Raw genomic sequence first — 21,095 nt, 5'->3', positions numbered from 1 at the left:
TACATAACTAATTTCACCATTTATATCAATACCCTCTCAATTTTACGTTTTCAATGACAATTTCAATTGTCTATACAAAATAATCATGATAGTCATTTTAGGGCAAAACTTTCCCTTTTCAAATATCAACCCAAATATCACTTTCTACCATTTTGACCCACCATAATTTCATTTTCTTAACCCACATTCGTCTATTTCGTGTTCAATAACAATGCCTCTTTCCATAACATGCCCAAACCCTAGGTTTGCTTACAATACCCCAAATCACATCATTGTTACACAAGATACAAATAACTAAGCTAAATATCATATGAAGGTGTAGAAAAGATCCCTATCTCAAAGAAAGAAGATGAGCCCAAACAAGAGAGGAACTCCAAGAACACCGAAACCCACTTCTATTCGGATTAAAATGTAGATCTTGAGATGCTTTATCTTTTTCTCAAAGGCACAAGGGTGGGGAGATCGACGGATCTAAATGAAATCTAAGAAAAAATATCAGTTTTAGAGAGAGAAACTCAAGAACTTGATTTTTGGGAAGTTTTAGAGAGAGAGAGAAGGATAAAAAAATGATTCAAAACATCATCTTCACGGACTATTATACACGTAGTCCGCTCGAGCGTGGAAAACGACGCTCGAGCGTCAGACACAAAGTTCCGCTAGAGCGTAAAAAGCGACGCTCGAGCATGGGATACGCATTTCCAGAAGTTCTACAGACGAAGGGCCTCGCTCGAGCGTGAGACTGGACGCTCGAGCGGCCAATGCATTTTCTTAGTATTTGCAAAACTGCAAAAATACTGAAAGTTGACAAATCCCACTTGAGCGCAGCTCGAGCACAAGAATGAATGCTTGATCAGAGGAACAAAATTTGTGAAACCCGCTCAAGTGCAAGAATGCCTGCTCGAGCAAAAGAGTCAAAATCTGGGTATCACAAGTTTGAAAATACAAGCAACCAACCTGTTTCAAATACATAATTACAATTCGATAACCAAAATAAAGGGGAGACAAGGGAAACAAGATACGAATAACCATTCTAAACCATACCAACCCGAGTCTGGAATAAAATAGATAACGAGTCAAAAACCGGAATTGCTATATGAAAATTATGGCCATAAAGTTGAAATGTTCAAATTTTAAAGGGTTTGAATTTTCAATCAAGTGAACAACTGTAACTTTAATATATAAACAGTCAACAAAAAAATTCAACTGAAGCACATGCAAAACACATGAGAAACATTTTGACCAAATGAAGCAATTGAGCTACTACAGGTTGTTCATACTTTAAATTTATGATTAATTATGAAATTAGTAATAAGAAGTAAGTGGAGATTGAGAATAAATGAAAAAAAAAATTAATTCTGGAGAGTTTTTACATTTTCTTTTCATTAATCATTATTTGAAAACATTGAAAAGTACAGATTCTAAAAAGCTGTATGTACTTTCATTTCTGTTATACCGGTCATTAATTTTGTAAACTTTCTTTGTTTATAAACGCTGATAACTGATACGCCTTTATCCGAATTTAATTCGAAGCCGATTTAGAATTTAACTTGATTTTGAAGAAAACAGATTCAATTAGGCCAATCAACAAATAAGGCTTATTGATCAAACACCATATAAGGAGTTGGTTCGAGTTGTCAATTATCCAATCTCTAATTTGAAACCATTCAATTAAGACGTCAAATAATGGATCAAATAAATGAAAATTAAATTAGTTTGTTAGCATTAATGTAGAATCAGCTCCGTTACTTTTTTATTAATCATTGTTTAAATTATACTGTCATTTTTATTATACGATTGAGCATTTTTCTTTTTCTTTTTTAAACTTAAGTTTCAGTTGTTTAAAATCATTAAACAATAAATACATGATAGTCAATATTTTCATCTGTTTTTTTTGGGGGGGTGATATTGGTGGTGGTTTGATATCATTAATTATCTTTATTAGTTATTAAATTAAAAGGATTTTTACATATAATCAAAAAACACACCAAAGATTTTATTATTCATTAAATTATTATGTTTTTAAGACTTGGAGATGAAGTTTTGGGACTGTTAAAAAAACCCTACATCCAAACATGGGCTAATGTTCAACCATTCAAACGTAGCCTAACCGCAAAAGGTCAATTTTTTTAAGGCGGTGGTGTTTGGATCCTCTCTCTCTCTCTCTCTCTCTCTCTCTATCCAATTCTCATTCTAAATAAGGCAAGGGAACCCCTTAACCCCATCAAAATATCAAATCTTTATCTTACCTTTCTTCATGTTGCTCGAAGAGATACGAGACGAGACATATCTCTAGTTTGTGCGCGAGTCCAACCCCATCATCCCAGCTGTCCTCTCTGCCTTTCCCAGAGTTCATATCTCGAGGCAAACCCAAAAACCGGCCAATCTGACGGTGTTAGATTCACGCACAAACTCGTGATCAGTCTTCTCTGCACCACACCCCACCACACCCCATCTTTCTTCCCCTGTTTTTCTTTTTCTTTTCTTTTTTTTCTTTTTTGGCCTTTTTATTTTAGAAAAGGTTTTTTTGGTTATGTGGCTGTGATCAGATGGATTCGGGAACAGGGATGGAGGACTACGAGGCGTTGATTTCGACTACCGATGCCGAGGAGCTCTTGAAGCGAGCATGGCGGACAGAGAACAGATCCACTTGCTCGTAATCTCTCTCTCCGATTTTGTTTGTATGTTTTTATATGTATCTAATTTTAATTTTCTTTTTGTCTGTACGTATATATATATACAAACGCATATATGTAAGATGTAAAGTGCCGTATAGGTTTGATTTTTGTAATTTTTGGAACAATGCAGCCCCAGCACCTCCACCTCCACCTCCGCGTGGGGCTGTGAGACCAAGATTAAAGAAAAAAAATTTGAACCAATCAAAAAAACGGTAGGGTGGTGGGGTTCACCCCACTGAGGGTCCGACTTTTTCCTTTTGCAATGTGCTCCTTGAAAATTTTGGTCTGCACGAGATTAAGCTCTTTTTTTTTTAATTTTTTAATTTTTTTATATTTTTTAGGGGTTTTCTGATTGAACCGAATCCATGTTTAGAACAGAGTTTATCTGCAATAGAAATTTCACTGGGGAAAAATCTGATTACTGCTTTTTAATTTGGTGGTACATGTAGTTGATTCAATGAGTACGAGATCAATTGTCTATTAAAAACAAAAATTCAAGCAATTGAAGTGAGTGTTTTTTGTTTTTTTTTTTGGATAACCGGGTGTCCGAGACTAAGGCCAAGTTTGGCAAGTTCAGAATAAGCCAAAAAGCCAAAAAGCTACTCAAAAAGTTAAAAAGTTAACACTATTCACCAAAAGTCAACAATTACGGCTGCACAACTCCTAATTCTAATTTTCTCTTACAAATTAATTTTTATAATTTTTTATTACACATTTTTTCATAAAAACTCAAAAAGTTAACCCAAACATCTATATTTTCTTCCTCAATTTTTTAGTTAAAAAAAGACAAAAAATGCACTTATTTAAGACACCCCAAACAACTCCTAATTCGAGCAATAATCCCACTGCCCACTTGCGAGACCCATTTAAAACCGGTATGGACATGGCCCCAAAGAATTTATTAGGGACTAGTGGGTATTGAACTTAAAACGTAAAAGAGCACATCCTAGGTCCCAAGTTTTGCCCACTAGGCAAACCCAGGTTGCAATTGAAGTGAGTTAATATGCGTCCTTCATTGTTGTTGGGCAGAAATGCTTTACTGTTTAATAAACTGCACCAGCGTTCTTCTGTGTTTAAAGTGTTAAGGCTGGAAAAGATACCTATCTGTACATAGTGGGCCTGCCCACTATGGGACCCACACCATTGTGATCCATGCTGTAATTTGTTTTTGTGCATGTAGAACTTTTGGTTAAAGTCTTAATTTTGTTTCGAATGAATGTTAAAGCTTTAATTAAATGTTTTTGTATTAGATTTTAATTTTTACAGTGGGAGGAGTTCTCGTTTTCACTCTCCATATGACGCGGATATCATGTTATACCAACTTTGATCTGCATATATTGTGCTTATAGACACTTTTTATCGCCTTGCCTCTATATGCAAACAATATCTTCTATGAATAATAAACACCAAGAAAGAGAAGTGGATGGCTCTGAAATTGGGTATGGATTGCATTAATTTGATATATGAGAGAAGATATAAAACTCTAGAGATCATTACTTAATAAAATGTTTCTATCAAATCGTATATGATTGAGCCTTGCTAAGATGAATAGTCCAAGGTCTTGTTTTTCTTGTTTGATTGGATTAAGACGCTGCTCAACTAACAGGAATTGTTGTGTTCGTAATCCTCATCTCTAAGGCTATGCCAAATTAAGCTTATCGTTGTTATTGTGACCTTTTGACTGTTGACATTGTGATGGTTAGATATGAATTAAATCTGTTATTTATTAGCCAAATTAGAATGGAGGTGGTGATTGTCATAAAGGTTTAATTGATGAAGCGAGTTGATTTGAAGCCAATAGTCGTGGTGGAGATGATTGTGCCCAAGTGCCATGAGGTAGTGTGATTGTGGTGGTGGAGATTGTATTGGCATAGCATTAATAGCCACTGTAACATATTAGTAATGGCGCTGTGTAGTGGTTGTGCTGGCATTAATTGCAAGTATGGTGCTGGTGGTGGCAATGCAGTCTTGATGGTTTTATTGAAAGAAATGCTCAATTCCAGCTGGCCTTTACATAGGTATAGCAACACGGTTATTATTTTGTCCCAAATTTGTTTCAAACCTGGTCATGTATGCTCCAACTCAGCATCCAATATTTATTAGTTTTTAACATATTAGAAGAATAGATATGTCCACATCTGTTGATATGGTGAACTACAACACTAATAGGATGTCATCAACTCACTTGGGCTTGACAACACATCACATTCAATAGATACTACAGTAGTTTTTTTTTTTTTTTTTGGTTTTTTACATATTAGAAGTATAGATGGGTATCGTACGTTGATATGGTGAACCTTAACACTACGGATGTCATTAACTCACTTGGGCTTGACATATCTGACACAACACATCATTGTAAGGGTAGTGTGTTTGATCCATTTATAACCTATGTTATACAGATTGTTCAAAATAAATTAAATACCCGTGTCAGACACCCGACACTCGGATAAGGGTATGGAATATGTGTTGGACACTTTTCAACGGATACTTCTTATATAATTGTATATAACACTATTATTATATATACATATTGTTGTATGTATGGTTGACATACTCAATGAGATACTGCAATATTTTGGATTTGATTAAGATAATCAAGTTTTGGATTTATAAATCTTGATACCTTACTCAAATCCAACGAGTTTATAAGATAGTGGATACAAAAGTTTCGATATTGAGCAATGAGCATCACAACTAGGATATTACATGGACTTGGGATCCTTGCATGTAACTAGCATGATGTGCGATCATGGTGTTAATAATTTTCCTAATGGCAATTTTGGGGCTTATATTTAGGAAGAAACTGTGGATGAATCCATGGCAAGTGGTATTGATCTGCTCACTGTTTCACTTTACCAAATGGAATTGGACAGGACACTATTTCTTTTGAGATCGTATCTTCGTATTCATCTGCAGAAGGTGAACAATGATTTACTCTTTCTTATTTGCTTTTAAGGTGTGCCTGGAATTTTAATGGAAATGTACAAGTCTAACTTTCTTTCCACAGCATTGGAAGCCATTACTCCATCCTCTCAAATGGAACTAATACAAGAATGGTGGCTAATCACAAAATCGTTGAAACGATCCAGAAAGAAAGTTACTTTAGTGAATCCTGCATCGCTCATACATAAACAAACATGCATTAAAGGAAACTATAAAATCATTCAAAAGTTATCCAAATACAGTAGACTCTTGGCATCATGAATCCATGTTTTCTGGGTTGTGATTTTGATCTCAGATTGAGAAATACATGGTTCACATCCATAAAACTACTGAACTGTGGAATCGGCTTTCTAAGCAAGAACAGAAGTTTGCCAAAAGGTGAAAACTGTTTAATCTCTTTTCTATTTTTCTTCTGCTCTTTTACTTTTTTCAAGTGGAAATATGAATGGAATGTTTTTAATCTCTTATTTTTTGTGTGCCTTCATCATTACAGGTGCATTGAAGATCTGGAAGATCATTTTGAAAATCTGTTCTGTCAAAATTGCCCGATTGATACAAGTCGAGTTTAAAGCAATCTCTTATAAGTGAGGAGGATAACATGGGTAATCCACTCATTGTTGTCCAAGTTGATGTTCATTTCTTTCTTGTCCTTTTTAAGTCGCTGTGTGTGTTTTAAATATTAATAAAAATATGCGGAAAATTGTGTTTTTTTGTGTTTATACTTGAATTCCTTCTTAGAAACTAGTTTGTAAGTTTTAAGTTTTTATAGCCATATGATGAGTTTAGGTCAGGGGCTCGAATTGTTAATCAAAACTGATAGTTGATATTATCTCAAGCTTATTTACATCCATTTTCAAAATTATCTCACTAAAATTTGTCACAGCATAATTTACTTGAGGGCATTCTAGATTTCTTAGTAGTCCCCTAATTTATGACAGTTCATATTTTAGTTCCGGAAGAGTTAAATATTAGATTCCTATACTTAAATTAGTCAAGAGAAGTATTTGAGAAGGAATCAGCTATACTTTTATAAACATAATTGATATTACTTTCCCAGCTGTTTTGACATTCTATTAAAATCAGTTATGTGCATTTGGATGTCTCAGTTTTAGCTTCCTTATTTCTGAATGAGCCTGTCTGAATGAGAATTGAGGAAGGTTGAGTTGTAATTCTCAGGTGTTAATCTTTTTGTTCAAATTTTAAGCTAAAATGTTGAAAATAACTGGAAACAAAGGCAAGAATATGGCATTCATTATGTTAATGTAAATTGTAAATGTAAATTGTACTCCACCTACCACCTCCACTTCACCTAACACACTCAACTCTACCTACCACCTCCACTTCACCCCCTACCAGCACCACCACAATCTGCTACCTTCTCTTCTATATATAGGAGTTGTAATCAATATACAGATAGATAACAATCAATTGTAATATATCAATCAATCAATAATACATAAATTCTTACATGGTATCAGAGCAAGGTTAAGAAGCTAATAATTCTGCTTCACCGGCGGGCGGCAGCCTCGCCTTGGCCGCCCGCCGGACCTCTACACATGCCTTTACTCTCTCTCTGCCATCCCCCTTTTCAGTTTGTCTATGAGTTCGTCACACTTCCAGACCAGTTTTCTCCCTCGTGGATCCTCACTCCCACGGAAAATTCTACTCACATAATCAAGTTCTCTTATCAGTGCTTCCCGATCCCAGCTTGGTGCACATTGTTGGAACACATCTTTGACCCAACCCAATAACTCGGATGTCCTATTGCAAGCTCGGCACCCGAAAAGCATATCTGCTGGAACTGAACCCGTCTTAACACCAGGGCCCGGTCCAATCAGTCCATTACGGATAGCACAATCTGTGTGCGTCCAATGAGAACATGAATCACAACCAATCCATCGGCATGTGTTCACTTCAAAATCAAACTTGTTACAGCTCACACACATGCAAAGGTTGCAGAAACCATTCCTCATAGAGCAAGCTTCACAGTTACAGTCCTCTGCTGGAAGGGGACTCCCACAGGCAATGTTTCTACACCTTTTGTAGAGGAAAACCTCAATGAGAGAAGCTTGAGAGAGACTGACACTTGGATGCAAAACCGCCTGAATCCCAGTCTTGATCGCGATGTCTGCAGTCCTCGTGGCTGTTGACGAGGAGGCAGCATTTTTGGTGAAGGTTGCTGATGGAAATGAGACCCAGATGACGTTCCCATCAAACACTGTGAATGTTAATTCAGAAATTCTTCAATAGATGAAAGAAATCAAGAGAGAGAAAGAGAGCAAGAGACCAACGACCAGAGCCATACACCACACCACTTACTCTTGTTCCCCACCTTTTGCACACACCCATCTCCCTTTTCATTTTTTAAATCAATCCTCCACTCACCACTATCATCACATTTTCCCACTTTTTCAAACCCACTTTAATTTCCCTCCTTTCCCTTACTTTCTTCCACCCACGATTTCACCATTTTCTTTTCTTTTAATATATATATATATATATATATATATATATATATATTTTATTATTAAAAAAAAAAAAAAAAAAAAAAAAAAAAAAAAAACATACACCCTTGTTTTTCTTATCCCCCATCCACAAATATTTTTCTCTATTTTCTTTATCCATTGTTTTATTTTATTTTATTTTTCTTATTACACAAAACATCATTCACAAAATCACACCCACAACATTCCACCACCTTATCATTTTATTCATGTCAGGGGCTCAACCCGATCACACTTTTACACCACCACAAAAAAAAAAACAAAAAAAAAGAAAAAAAAAAAAAAAAAAAAAAAAAAAAAAAAAGCAACAAATCAACCACATCCACAGGCAGGATTTTCTTCTCTACTCTGCCGCCGGTCTTTTCTTCTTGCCTCCGTCCTGGGTGGCCCTTGCCGGTATTGCCTCCGTATTTCCCACTCCACTGGGCATGATCACTACTCCCTGCTCCTCCACTGCAGCATATGGCGGCCCTCCAAATCGGAACATCACGGTGGCCTTCCGCTTCAGCTCCTTGTTTTCTGCCCTTAGCACGCTTATCTCTGCTCGCGCATCCTTATACATGCGTTGGAGCAGAGCCAGCTGGGAGTTTAATTGCTGCACCTCATTTGTCCTACTCTGCAGCCGGTGCGACAAGTTTGTGACCGCCGTCATGGACTCCACACATGCCTTCAAAGTATACTGATTGGCCTCCACATCCGTCTGCACCGCCATTTTTTGCTCCACAGACCGCATGGGAAAGTTCAGCGGAGCAAACCCAGCGGTGTTTGGTTGAGGTTCACTGGCCACCGCACCAGTTCTCTCTCCTGTGGACTCGTTGAGGTCGGGAAAGAGGGTAAGCAGCCCACGGGAAGACGAGGCCATTTTCTGGGCAACAGAGTGTTACAGAATATCTCTCACAAACAGAGTGTTACAGACTATCTCTCTCAGCAAAACGACCTCTCTTTCTCAGCAAAATGAAGAATTTTTCAGAGGTTTCTCTCAATTTTTCTGTCTCAGTTTCTGCCTCCTCCGCTTCGGTTTATAACGACCATGACCCAGAGACAGCCACGCGCATCGCGCGCCTTTTGACACCGACAACCTGGCACGCCTTTTCATGGCACACCTTTTCATGACTCGGGCACGTCTTTTGATGACACGCCTTTTGATGACACACCTTTTGAGGGCACGACTTTTGAGGCTCGATATCTACATCCATGTATATTTTTTGGGCAGCCTATATACACACTCATACAGTGTCTTCTACACCGGTCAGCTTTATCAATCCCTTTGTTTCAACCTCAAATAGGTTTCTATCTTCACACCTATTTGAGTTTGAGGGGGGGTTATACCAGTATCATGTATAAGTCGCTCATGGCGCACTCCCTAAGTCGCCCCCTTGGTACACCACCACAACATTCTACAACGGTCCGACATGACCCCATAAACTGTCCCGACATTGATTCCGGTCAGCTTCTACAACGGTCCGACATGACCCCATAAACTGTCTTCTACAACGGTCTGACACGACCACACAGTGTCTGCTACATCGGTCCGACATGACCCCGTAAACTGTCTTCTACAACGGTCCGACATGACCCCGTAAACTGTCCTGCTACATCGGTCCGACATGACCCCGTAAACTGTCTGCTACAACGGTCCGACATGACCCCGTAAACTGTCTTCTACACCGGTCCGACATGACCCCGTAAACTGTCCTGCTACATCGGTCCGACATGACCCCATAAACTGTCTTCTACATCGGTCTGACACGACCACACAGTGTCTGCTACAACGGTCCGACATGACCCCGTAAACTGTCTGCCACAACGGTCCGACATGACCCCATAAACTGTCTGCTACATCGGTCTGACACGACCATACCGTGTCTCCTATCCTGTTTTATTTATCAGTTTATTTTTCTGTTTTGTGACTCTCTCCAAACTCAAGTTGGCTAGTGCCTATCCTCCTTGAGTTTGAGGGGGGCTGTTAATGTAAATTGTAAATGTAAATTGTACTCCACCTACCACCTCCACTTCACCTAACACACTCAACTCTACCTACCACCTCCACTTCACCCCCTACCAGCACCACCACAATCTGCTACCTTCTCTTCTATATATAGGAGTTGTAATCAATATACAGATAGATAACAATCAATTGTAATATATCAATCAATCAATAATACATAAATTCTTACACATTAAAGCAAACAAAGAAGGGGAAAAAAGAAGGTAATTTGCATGGCGAAAGCTGTTTTCTTCTTGTTGGGTATATTAGTATTCGTGATTGGTATACTTTGACACATTTCTTTCTCTTTTCTGTGTGACTTGACAGTCCCAGAACCACAGCTGGACAGTTATGTTATCTGTAGAACAAGGCAATCCTTAGGAGCTCTCCAGCTCGATAACAGGCAATCTATTGTTTTCTTCCATGTTCTTACCGTGTCCCTCAAAAATATTTGTTTGCTAAACTAGTTGGAATCTCTCATCTTGCAGTGGAGAAGAGGACCCCATTGACCTGGATCCTAATGATGTCTATGCTGTACAGTACAATTCAATAAAGCCACTTGTACATAGCGGCCAAATTGATTTAGTTTGACTCGGGCCTACCTATATTCGTGTCAGCTGTATTTGGATCGTGGAAACCACCAAGCCAAACCTCTTATCTAACCTTGATTTTGTTCAATTGTGTGTTTTTCAGGAACCTCTAGCCAGTTAGTGCCTCATCTTTCTGACCTGCATTTCAGTTTTATTTTGAAGACATTTTTTGATCATATGTTTATGCTTTTGTTCTATCAATAAGATTTTTGTCCTTATATGAACTGTTTAGAAGATTTCACATTATGAATGATTTGCATCATCGAAATAAGTTCATGTTAAGCTTATCAAAATCCAATAACACGGTTTAATAAAGCTAACTGAAACAAAAAGTTATCACATAGGTCCGAAACATTAAGTGATTGTGTATTCGTTTGATGGTATTTTGTGATTTATCTATTATGGTTATTTTTCTTTTCTTTTTTATAGACCATAGAAGTATTTAACTTCTATTAATATGATATTTTCAAAAAATAAATGGTAATTACTCAGTGACGAGAGAATCTGATTCCTTTCCGGAAAAGTAGAAAGATGAAGGATTGTCATACAAACCAAACAAACAATGCTCCCATCCTACATAATTAGCTGTCATCAAATATTATGATGGATCAAATGAACCAATTTTCTCTATCATTTAATTTTATTAAGTGATTCTCCTGATCTTATTTCAAATTATTTATGAAGTATTTGCTTGATGTACTCTACAAGACATGCAGCTCAAATCACCAAGAATCTCATTCCTTTCAGAGAAGTAGCATCCAAATGCAAGAATAAAGGGCATTGCGATATAAGTAAAGTAACCGGGTACCTCTTCGACCATCTCCAATCATTTCTCACATATTTTATCAAATTTAAATTTGATAAAAAATGTCTACTTTTTAGGTTCCAATTGTTTATCAAAGGCATATCAAATGAAAGCAAAATCAAAAGTTTCATCAAATGAGGAGAGTGTTTAATCTTTCATCAAATTTTGCTGGTGACCGTTTGTGGATGACTTGCCGGTCAACTGGATAAACAATTGGGTGGACGATCAGATTAGGAAAATTTTGATAAAAATTTATTCTAGGCCGGACGACCGGCCAAATTTGATAAAACAATTGAAACACATCATATCAAATCAAATTTTTAATTAAAAAATTTTGAATAAGTGACAGAGATGCTCTTATACAACTCAATTCCTGTTTCATTCTTTGAATTTTGTTTTTTTGTTCATTTCTGAAATGCCCACTGCAAATAATTTATGATTTCTGAACTCATCACATCAAAATTTTTATTTAATAATCCATCACGTATAACAACCAACTAGAAAGAAAAGCAAAAGATTAAAAACAAAACAAAAGGCAGAACCCAAGAAATAATTGTCGTCGTCATCATCATCATCGTCCTCGTTGTCTCCTAATGAATCATGAAACGGCTAAAATCTTCAGAAAAGCATCATATGAAACCCCCCGGTTTTGATCACCACCGCCCAATCTGATCATGGCCTTGATCTCCTCATCACTTGCATCAAAACCAGCCAAATGGAAGTACCCCCTGAGATCCTCCTCCCCAAGCAAGCCGTCCCCATCTCTGTCCATAACCCTAAACGCCTCCTCCATCACCCCCCGCCCACTTCCGCCGCCGCTGTTCCTCTCATTCAACACCGTCTCGAATTCATCGTACTCCACGAACCCATCCTTATTGGAGTCCGCGGCCGACATCATCGACCCGATGACATCATCCTCCTCAGCTCCGCCGCCGGAAAACCTCTTGTAGAACGTTTTAAGATCGGAGGGGCTTATCTTGCCGTCTCGGTCGGCGTCGAGAACGTCGAATGCTGACCGGAAATCTGAACCGGTGGGGGTGTCGGGGTGGTGAGCGGTGGTCCCGGTGGGACACATTCTCTTGCGGTTTGTATGTATGTATTACAAAAATATGAAAATGAGAGAATTTTGAGAGAGGACTTTTAGGAGGTGCGTTATATGAAATGAAAGCCCAACGTGTTTAGGTCTTGTATATGTGAATGTGATACTATATGTAGAGGGTTTGAAATCCGAAGACTTTTGGGTCCGCCAAGGTTGATATTTCAAACGAGAGACTTGGGGAATACGGTGTCAAATCTCTTGGAAGTTTCGGAACACAGGTTTTGGGTGGGTCTTTTTAGGGATTTAAATATTTTATTAATATTTTTTTTCTTAGTTAGAAATTTAAAAAGAGGTTCAGAAAAATAAAAAAATAAGTGAAATGAGAATAAAATATATTCATATTTTATATTTATTTTTTTTTTATTTTTAAATTTGTCTTCAAATCTCCTAACTAAATACAACATAAATATTTTACATCATAAATGTTTTATATGGGTATGAGACCATATACATGTAAGACATTTACGTTGTATTTGATTGAGAGATTAGGAAGAAATTTAGAAATGAAAAAAAAAAATATGTATAAGATTAGATAACATATAAATATATTTTATTCATATTCTCTATTTTTTTTTTTTTAAATTTCTTTTCAAATCTTTCAAATTCCGTAACTCTGCGCAGCGTTAGTAAAAATATTGATAAAAGTCCCTGCATTTTTTTTTTTTTTTTTTTTTTTTTTTGGTTGGGTCGGAACACAGTGAGTTGCTAGTTGGTGTACGTGTGGGGTGACGATTATTTCGGGGTTGACTCATCTGTTTTGGAAAAAAAAAATAAAAAAATAAAAAAATTAATTAACTAATTAATTTTAAAAAAATTGGACAACTAATAGCCAAGTTAGCAAATGAGGCCATAGTATAATTTTCCCTTTTATGTGATTGAAATATTTTTTAAAATTTTTCAAATAATTTTTTGTATTTATTTTTGTCATTTCTATTTTTTTTTTTAAATAAAAAGCAATTGAAAACTTAATTAAACCTAAGAACAACACAATGCATTTGTTCAATAATAGAAAACTGAAAAATTCTAATATACACGGGTGATTATTCAGTATTTCCAGAGTATTGACACGTGGTGCTTCATAAGATTTTGATTGGTAGAGAGACATAAGGGCCCACGATTTATGTTGGAGATGAGAGAACAATATGAGACTAACTAATTGGTGATTGGTTTGAAGTATGGACACGTGATGGTCCGGGAGTATTAAATAATTTCCCAATATACACTCATTTGAAAAGAGTGTATTATATATATTCCTAATTATGTCATTTTTTTTAGTTATTATTAATTTTATTTTTTAATTATGGTATTATTTTAATTATGACTCATGAGTTCTTTAGTTGTGTCTCATATTTTGTTTAGTTATGACATTTTTTTTTTAGTTATGACTTAAAAAATATGAAATTATGTCATTTTTCTTTTTAGTTATAAAATGCATGTGCATTATAATGTTTTCCTAGAAAATTATATACTTCAATGATTTTTTTTTTTTAAATGAAAAATTATAGACAAACCACAAGTATCATTATTTGGACGGACACTTATGTGATATTCCGGACATGTTGGGTGTGTTTGGTTTGTGTTTTGAAATATGTTTTTGAAAGAAAATTTTCAAAAACATATTTGGTTGCAAATTTTTTAAAAAAAATTCAAAATTATTTTTTTCTCTATTACACGTCAATCAATCATTTTTTCTCTCTTCTCTCTCAATCTCAATCATTTTTTCTCTCACATATACCTATTCAATTATAACAAAATATCAAATCATCACAAACTTCTAAACTCCAAAATTATTTTCAAAATATATAACTAAACAAATCAAAAAAAATTCTAAACTCTCTTAATTTTTTTTTTTTTTTGTTTTAAATTTATTTCAAAATACAAAACAAACACACCCGCGATGTTTTCTAATGCATAAAGCTATTAGATAGGGGTGTATGCGCGTCGGTTTGGGTCTTTTAAAGACTCCCACCACACAAGGTTGCATTGAGATTCTTGTGTTTTGTTTTATTTTGTTTTGTTTTTTTGTTTTTGTTGAGTATTGTATTTTGTTTTTGCTTTTGTACAAAGCACAATTTTGTTTGGATTTTTAAACTTTGTTTTCATTGGTTAATATAATCAACTTTTTTGTATTAAAACTTTTTTCGCTTAGTTTTTTTAGTCTCCTTTAGTTTGATTTTTTTGATTTTTTTAATTTTTGTGAGAGAAAAAATATAATAATTATGAATTGAATGTAATATTTTTATCTTATTAACTTATTTAATTTATTTTGTTATTTTGTGCTTTTTTAGCCCCAAAATGATAGCTAAACTTATTCTCAAAAATTATTGTTTTGATAACAACTCAATTTTTATCCATTTTAACCCACACGAGTAGCCTACTAATTAAAGCTTCGTTTGACATTGGCTAATATAGTTAACTTTTTTTGTATTGAAACTTTTTTAGCCTGACTTTTTTAACCTCATTTGGGATTTTTTTGATTTTTTTGATTTTGTGAGAGAAAAAGTGTAATGATTATAGATTTAATGTGATATTTTATCTTATTAACTTATTTAGTCTATTTTGTCATTTTATACTTTTTTTTTAACCCCAAAATGATAGTTAAACCATAGCTAAAGAGTCGAACATATAAAAGTTTCATTATATTTTCAAAAGCCTTGTATTTAACCTCCATAGTAGAGGTGGGCGCAGGTCGGTTGCGGCCACTGAACTTTCAATCTGTCATCCGTTCGCCAGATTGGCGGATTGGAGAAAATCAATCCGCATCCGTCTGCTAATCCGGTGGATGTGGATTGAGCAGATTGGTGGTTTGGCGGATGGATGCGAATCAGTTTAACGGTTTAAAATTTTATAAATTTTCAACATAATTCAATTTGTGCACTTCCTCAAAAAAAAAAAAAAAAGAAGAAAATATTACAGTTAATGACTTAAAAAAATATTACAATCACTGCATGCCTCATCCAAAGCAAGAAAGTTTAAAAGTTTAGAATATCACAATCACTGCATGGTTCATCCATATACTACAATCACAGCATGCCTCATCTACATAAAGTATTACAATTTGTGGTTGTTAAAATATAAAAACAATTCAAATCACCAAAATTATGAACAAAGTAGCAGTAGAGATTGTATATCTGTATTGTTACATTTATATCTATTTTTGAAAACAAAAACCAACCAGCATATATCATATTTTGTATTTATTATTTTTAGAGATAAATTTAAAAACCAAAAAATATAGATAAATAATACGTTTATTTTTTTCAATTCAAAAAAGATATTCAAATTGAAAACTTTTTTTCATCAGAATATTTAAACTCCTTTTTAATTGAAAATACAAACATAATATTTAAACAAACTGAAAACACAAAGTCTTATAAATTACTAGGGGTGTTCGCGGTTTCGCGGTTCGGTTGCGGTTAAAGGAATTTCAAATCCGCCATCCGTCTACCAAATTGGTAGATTGGAGAAAATCAATCCGCAACCGTCCGCTCGTCATCACGCATCCATCCAAAATACGGTGGATCGGTTCGATTTGATTGATTTTGACAGATCAGTATATCCGCTGCTCACTCATAGTCAACTGGGTTAAAAACACTCAAAACTTATAAATGCTTTGAAAGTGATTTTGCTTATCCTTGTGCATGGGTAGAAGTTTTTTCTCATTTAAAAAATAAAAAATAAAAAAATCCACACCTTGTAAGAATCATCCATCAAAAAGTTATTTTCATATTTTCAAAAAATATTTTTGCATAAAAATAATAAATTGAATAGTGTTATTAAAATGATTGTTTTAAAAAAAATTCATTATTTTTGTCTTTTTAAACAAAACAAAAAAGTTAAAAAAACAATGACAAATGACAAATGACAAAAGCACAACCAAAAAGGTCGCTGATTCACAGGAAATGACACAAACTCTAGTGATTCACAACGCTTCTCATCAATTATTGCAAGTGGCCAAAAGGTTTCAGGGACTAGCTTACAAAATTAAAAAAGTAACGCCCCAAGTAGACAAATTCCCAGAAAATTGTTATAAAATTCAAGCATATTTTCTAGGACCAACAATTTTATTTTTAACTTTTTCTGCCATTTTTATTAAAGTCCCAGACAAATTCTCAGAAAATTGGTATTAAAATTAAGATGATTGAATATTGATAGCTTTATATTTGAATTAAATTTATATTATAAAAAATAAATACTAGTTATTCTTGAAATTATATATTCATTGTTTATTTTTTTAAATAAAAATATTATTCAAACATACAACTATCGATATCTAATTATTTTTATTTTTTACATAAATATTCTACTCAACGAGTTATAAAAAATGAACGATTCGAATTATTAAATTCAATTTCAAAATAAACATACTAAACTCAAGCACACTTTTAAGTGGAGATGACTACAGGAAGAAAAAATCATGCCCTTCTTGCAATTTCTCAACTAGATCTGCAGTCAAGTTATAATTTAGCCCTCGTTTGAAATATGGGTTGATTTTTATTTTTTAACTTTTTAATTATTTTAAATCTCGTTTGGCAACATTATTTTTTAACATAAAAATCAAAAGGTTGTTAAATAAATCAAAAAATCAACAATCTATACAAAAAAGTCAAACATTTTCTTTTCTCTTTATTTTTTACAAATCTTTTAGTAAAAAGTCAAAAATTATTCCAAACATACAATTTTTTTTACATTATATTTTAGTCAAAAAGTTATTAAAAAAGCTTGTTGCCTGGGGCCAAAAAGTCTTATTTGGGATGAACTTTTTAGCTTTTGTAAGAAAAAAATGAAATGATTATAACTTAAATGTGGCATTTTTTCATATTGATTTTTTAGTTTATTTTATCTTTTTATAACTATTTTAGCCCAAAAAGTTTATGCCAAACATAGCCTTAAAAAATTAGTTTTTTTAAAAAAATAAATAAATTATACTACTATTTTTTAAAACATATTAATTAAATTATATACTCTAATTGAAGTCAAAATAATGAGGTTAAATATATCATTAAACAATAAATTATTGAATAATTAATGAATAAGTTATCTTTGTAAAAAAAAAAAAAAAAAGGAAATCCAGCAAGGCAAAAGTAGTTACTATGAGACCATCTCCAATGGTTACTCAAACCTTTTATCAAATTTAAATTTGATAAAAAAAATGAGTTTTCTTTTCTGCTTCAACGGTTGCATTAAATAGATATCAAATTGAGAATTTCACTTTTCTTTCATTAAACTGAAGACAAATGTGTCTTTCATCAAATTATAGTTTATTATCATTGCCGAATGTCTCTCGAATGTTCTCCCGGATGATCACTTCAAAGCAAAAATTTGTGAAACAATTGCACTAGTCAGTCGACCTCCCGATCGACTATCTCAAGGCAAAAAAAAAAAAATTTACACTGGTACTTTAATAAAACTTCAAAATCTTTCATTTGAACACTTGATATTAAAAGAAATTTTTACTCAAATTTAACAAAAAAATTAATACACCGTTGGAGTTGCTCTAACTAATTTTAAAATTAATTTTCTTTATGTTGATTGAAAAAATAAATAATAATAAAGACATTGTGATAATAGTGATGCATTATCAATTGTTCATGTTTGTTTAATACATTATATCAATACTAGTCGTGTTTCTATGAAACACCAAACACCCCCCTCCCTTCCTTTTCTAAAAATGAAAAAAATAAAAACTCATTACATGCTATTTATAATGGGGGTGTTTGTTTTAGCTTTTCAGAGTCAACTTATGACTTTTAGCTTTGAAAAAGTTATTTTGGACTGTTTGGTTAAACTTATTTCAAACAGCTTCTGATTCTAACAGCTTATTTTAACTCAAAAAAGCTGATTCTGAGAAGCTGCTCACCCTTTACTTCTGATTATCATCTTCTGCTGTGAACATGTTAATTTATGGTTATACTCTTAAATTTTTTTATTTCTTATTTTTTTAAAAAATAGAAAAAGACTCAAATGGACTATAGTTTATTATTATTATTTTTTATGAGAAATGTAAACAAACAAAAAATAAAAATTAATTGAAAAAGCTATTTCACAGCTTATTTAACAAACACTACTCAGCAATTTAAATCTATAATCCAACAGTTACACCAAACAGATTAACAACTTCTGATTAAAGTCATAATTTATAATCTGTTAAGTTATAATCTATAAGCTGTTTTAACAGCTACACCAAACGGGGCCAATGATTAATGATTCGCCTATAGAATATATTTAATCCAAATTTATCGGAATGGGCTTCTTTTCAAAAAAAGACTCATTTAGGGCTAGTTTGACAATTTTTAAAAAAATCAAAAAGTCAAAAAGTTATAAAAAAATTAAAAAATTATCACCATTCACCAAAAAAAAATATAAAAAATTAATATACAAATTAACTTTTTGGCTCATCAACGTACTGACGTCAAAGCAACTGCTGCTAAAGGGGAAGAAAAATTACATGTGTATATTCATTAAGTTTGATGGTAAAGTTGGGTCCGTGGGGCCTATTATGATTTCCGTTTTGATAATCCGAATCGTTAATATGTAGAACTCATCTAGTACTATATACTTGTAAAAAATCACGTTTATCGGATATCGCTAACTATATGATCAAATCAGTTTTGTATAAAAAAAGGATGGTGTTATAGTTAACAGTTGACAAAAAAACTAACACGATCAGATAGTTATCGATATTCAATCAATGTGATTTATTACAAACATATAGTACTTGACGAGTTCTACACATTGAACGGTTCCGATTAGAAAAACGGTATCCGTGGTGGGCCCCAACGGACCAAACAACACTGTCCAATCAAAGTCTTAAAAGGAGGCAATCTTTTCCCTTCTACTCACCCAAACTGCACTACTATACTATCTTCTCCTACACACTTATTTATATAATTTTTTAATACACATTTTTTTTTATAAAAAGTTAAAAAATTAACCCAAACGTCCATATTTTTTTTCTCAATTTTTTAGTCTAAAAATATAAAAATATACTTATTTAAGACACCCGAAATAACTCTTTAAATAAATTCGAACTAAATAAATTCAGTAAATAAATCATTAATCAAAATCATCCTAAAACATAGGACACGTTTGGTATAACATTTTTATAATAAAAAAAATAATAAGCTAGAAACGTGACTACCTGCTCAACTTCTTACAAATAAATTAATGAAAAAGTTTGAGAATTTTGACAAAATCACTTAGTAATTGTGTGGTAAAAATTAAATTTATATAATATGAAAAAAAATTAAATTACAAAATAATAATTCCTACGAGTTAAATTTAAATTCGTAACATTACTGATAAATTGTTTCAATTTATTTAACTCCAGCTTGCTATCATGCAAATTCTCAAAATTTAAAACAAAAAAACATAAAATAATCCTCATAAAAGGCACCGAACAATACTATAATTTGTCGTCGTCGTCATCGTGGTTATTGTAATGATAATAAAATCAAACGGCTAAAATCTTGAGAAAACCATCATAAGAAACCCCTTGATTTTGATCACCACCGCCCAATGTGATCATAGCCTTGATATCCTCATCAGTAGCATCAAAACCAGCCAAATTGAAGTACCCACGGAGGTCCTCCTCCCCAACCACACCGTCACCATCTCTATCCATAAACCGAAACGCCTCCTCCATCGCCCCCCACCTACTTCCTCCTCCGCCGCCGCCGCCGCCGTTCCTCTCGTTCAACACCGTCTCGAATTCATCGTACTCCACGAACCCGTCTTTGTTGGAGTCCGCCACCGACATCATCGACCGAATCACATCCTCCTCCTCAGCTCCGCCGCCGGAAAACCCCTTGTAGAATGTTTTCAGGTCGGAGGGGCTTATCTTGCCGTCCCGATCGGCGTCGAGAACGTCGAACGCTGACCGGATATTCGAACCACTGGCGGTGTCGAGGCGGTGGTTGGTGCCGGTAGGACACATTGTGGTTGTATTGTATGTATCACAAAAATATGAAATGAGAGAATCAATGAAGATTGTATTGGACCGGTGTTAATTGGTGTTTTGTATTTTGTAGTTGAAGGTTTCTAAAATTTAAGGGTGCTATATATAGAGAGAGGTGTTTTTGTTTTGGAATGTGTCCACGCACGAGATACTTGGGGAATACGGTGTCAAACCATTCGTAAGGGGTGTTTGGCAAATTGTTATTTATTTATTTTTTTGCAGTTAAAATAATTAATAAAAATAAAATAATTAATAAGATAAAATATTACATCTAAATTATTATTATTATTTTTTTCAAATAATCATTAAATTAAGTGCTTGTTTGGCATGTGTTAAAAAAAATACATGTTATTTTAACACATTATCCTATTTGGGTCACAATCATATTATTTGAATCACATCACTCTCTATCCCATTATTTTAAATCCAACCTATATTTCACATTTTTTTATAAAAAGTCAAAAAGTATACTGATCTAATACTTTCCAAACAACTCCATCTAGCAAAGAAAGTCAACTAAGCCTTCGTTTGA

General features: G+C 33.9%; 2 protein-coding genes and 2 pseudogenes across 4 annotated transcripts; 1 reads left to right on the top strand and 3 right to left on the bottom strand.

Annotated features, from left to right (window-relative positions):
- The first annotated feature begins 2,307 nt into the window (after window positions 1–2,307).
- On the top strand, window positions 2,308–10,926 carry LOC114279687 (DNA replication complex GINS protein SLD5-like; annotated as a pseudogene). The gene is made up of 6 exons (XR_014331588.1): window positions 2,308–2,653; window positions 5,475–5,597; window positions 5,917–5,999; window positions 6,115–6,223; window positions 10,440–10,515; window positions 10,601–10,926. The product of XR_014331588.1 is annotated as a DNA replication complex GINS protein SLD5-like (transcript).
- Window positions 7,036–7,970, bottom strand: LOC145792553 (OBERON-like protein pseudogene; annotated as a pseudogene). The gene is made up of 2 exons (XR_014331921.1): window positions 7,954–7,970; window positions 7,036–7,862 (listed from the first exon to the last, which is right to left on the bottom strand). The product of XR_014331921.1 is annotated as an OBERON-like protein pseudogene (transcript).
- Window positions 10,927–11,939: 1,013 nt separating the features above from the next.
- On the bottom strand, window positions 11,940–12,816 carry LOC114279688 (calcium-binding protein CP1). The gene has a single exon (XM_028221977.2). It carries the CDS (start codon window positions 12,580–12,582, stop codon window positions 12,106–12,108), a length of 477 nt encoding a protein of 158 aa, XP_028077778.2. The 5' UTR covers window positions 12,583–12,816; the 3' UTR covers window positions 11,940–12,105.
- Window positions 12,817–19,901: 7,085 nt separating this feature from the next.
- On the bottom strand, window positions 19,902–20,738 carry LOC114279686 (calcium-binding protein CP1). Its single transcript, XM_028221976.2, has one exon. It carries the CDS (start codon window positions 20,540–20,542, stop codon window positions 20,060–20,062), a length of 483 nt encoding a protein of 160 aa, XP_028077777.2. The 5' UTR covers window positions 20,543–20,738; the 3' UTR covers window positions 19,902–20,059.
- Window positions 20,739–21,095: the final 357 nt, after the last annotated feature.

This window comes from Camellia sinensis, chromosome 6 (genome assembly GCF_055761805.1).
Source record: "Camellia sinensis isolate YWXY chromosome 6, ASM5576180v1, whole genome shotgun sequence".
NCBI classification, from domain to species: domain Eukaryota; kingdom Viridiplantae; phylum Streptophyta; class Magnoliopsida; order Ericales; family Theaceae; genus Camellia; species Camellia sinensis.
The sequence above is the reverse complement of the archived record's forward strand: the minus strand, read 5'-3'. Positions and strand labels throughout refer to the sequence as shown.

Excerpts from the sequence above, each read along its gene's own strand:
- LOC114279688 (XM_028221977.2), bottom strand. The coding sequence starts at position 12,582 with ATGTGTCCCACCGGGACCACCGCTCACCACCCCGACACCCCCACCGGT.
- LOC114279686 (XM_028221976.2), bottom strand. The coding sequence starts at position 20,542 with ATGTGTCCTACCGGCACCAACCACCGCCTCGACACCGCCAGTGGTTCG.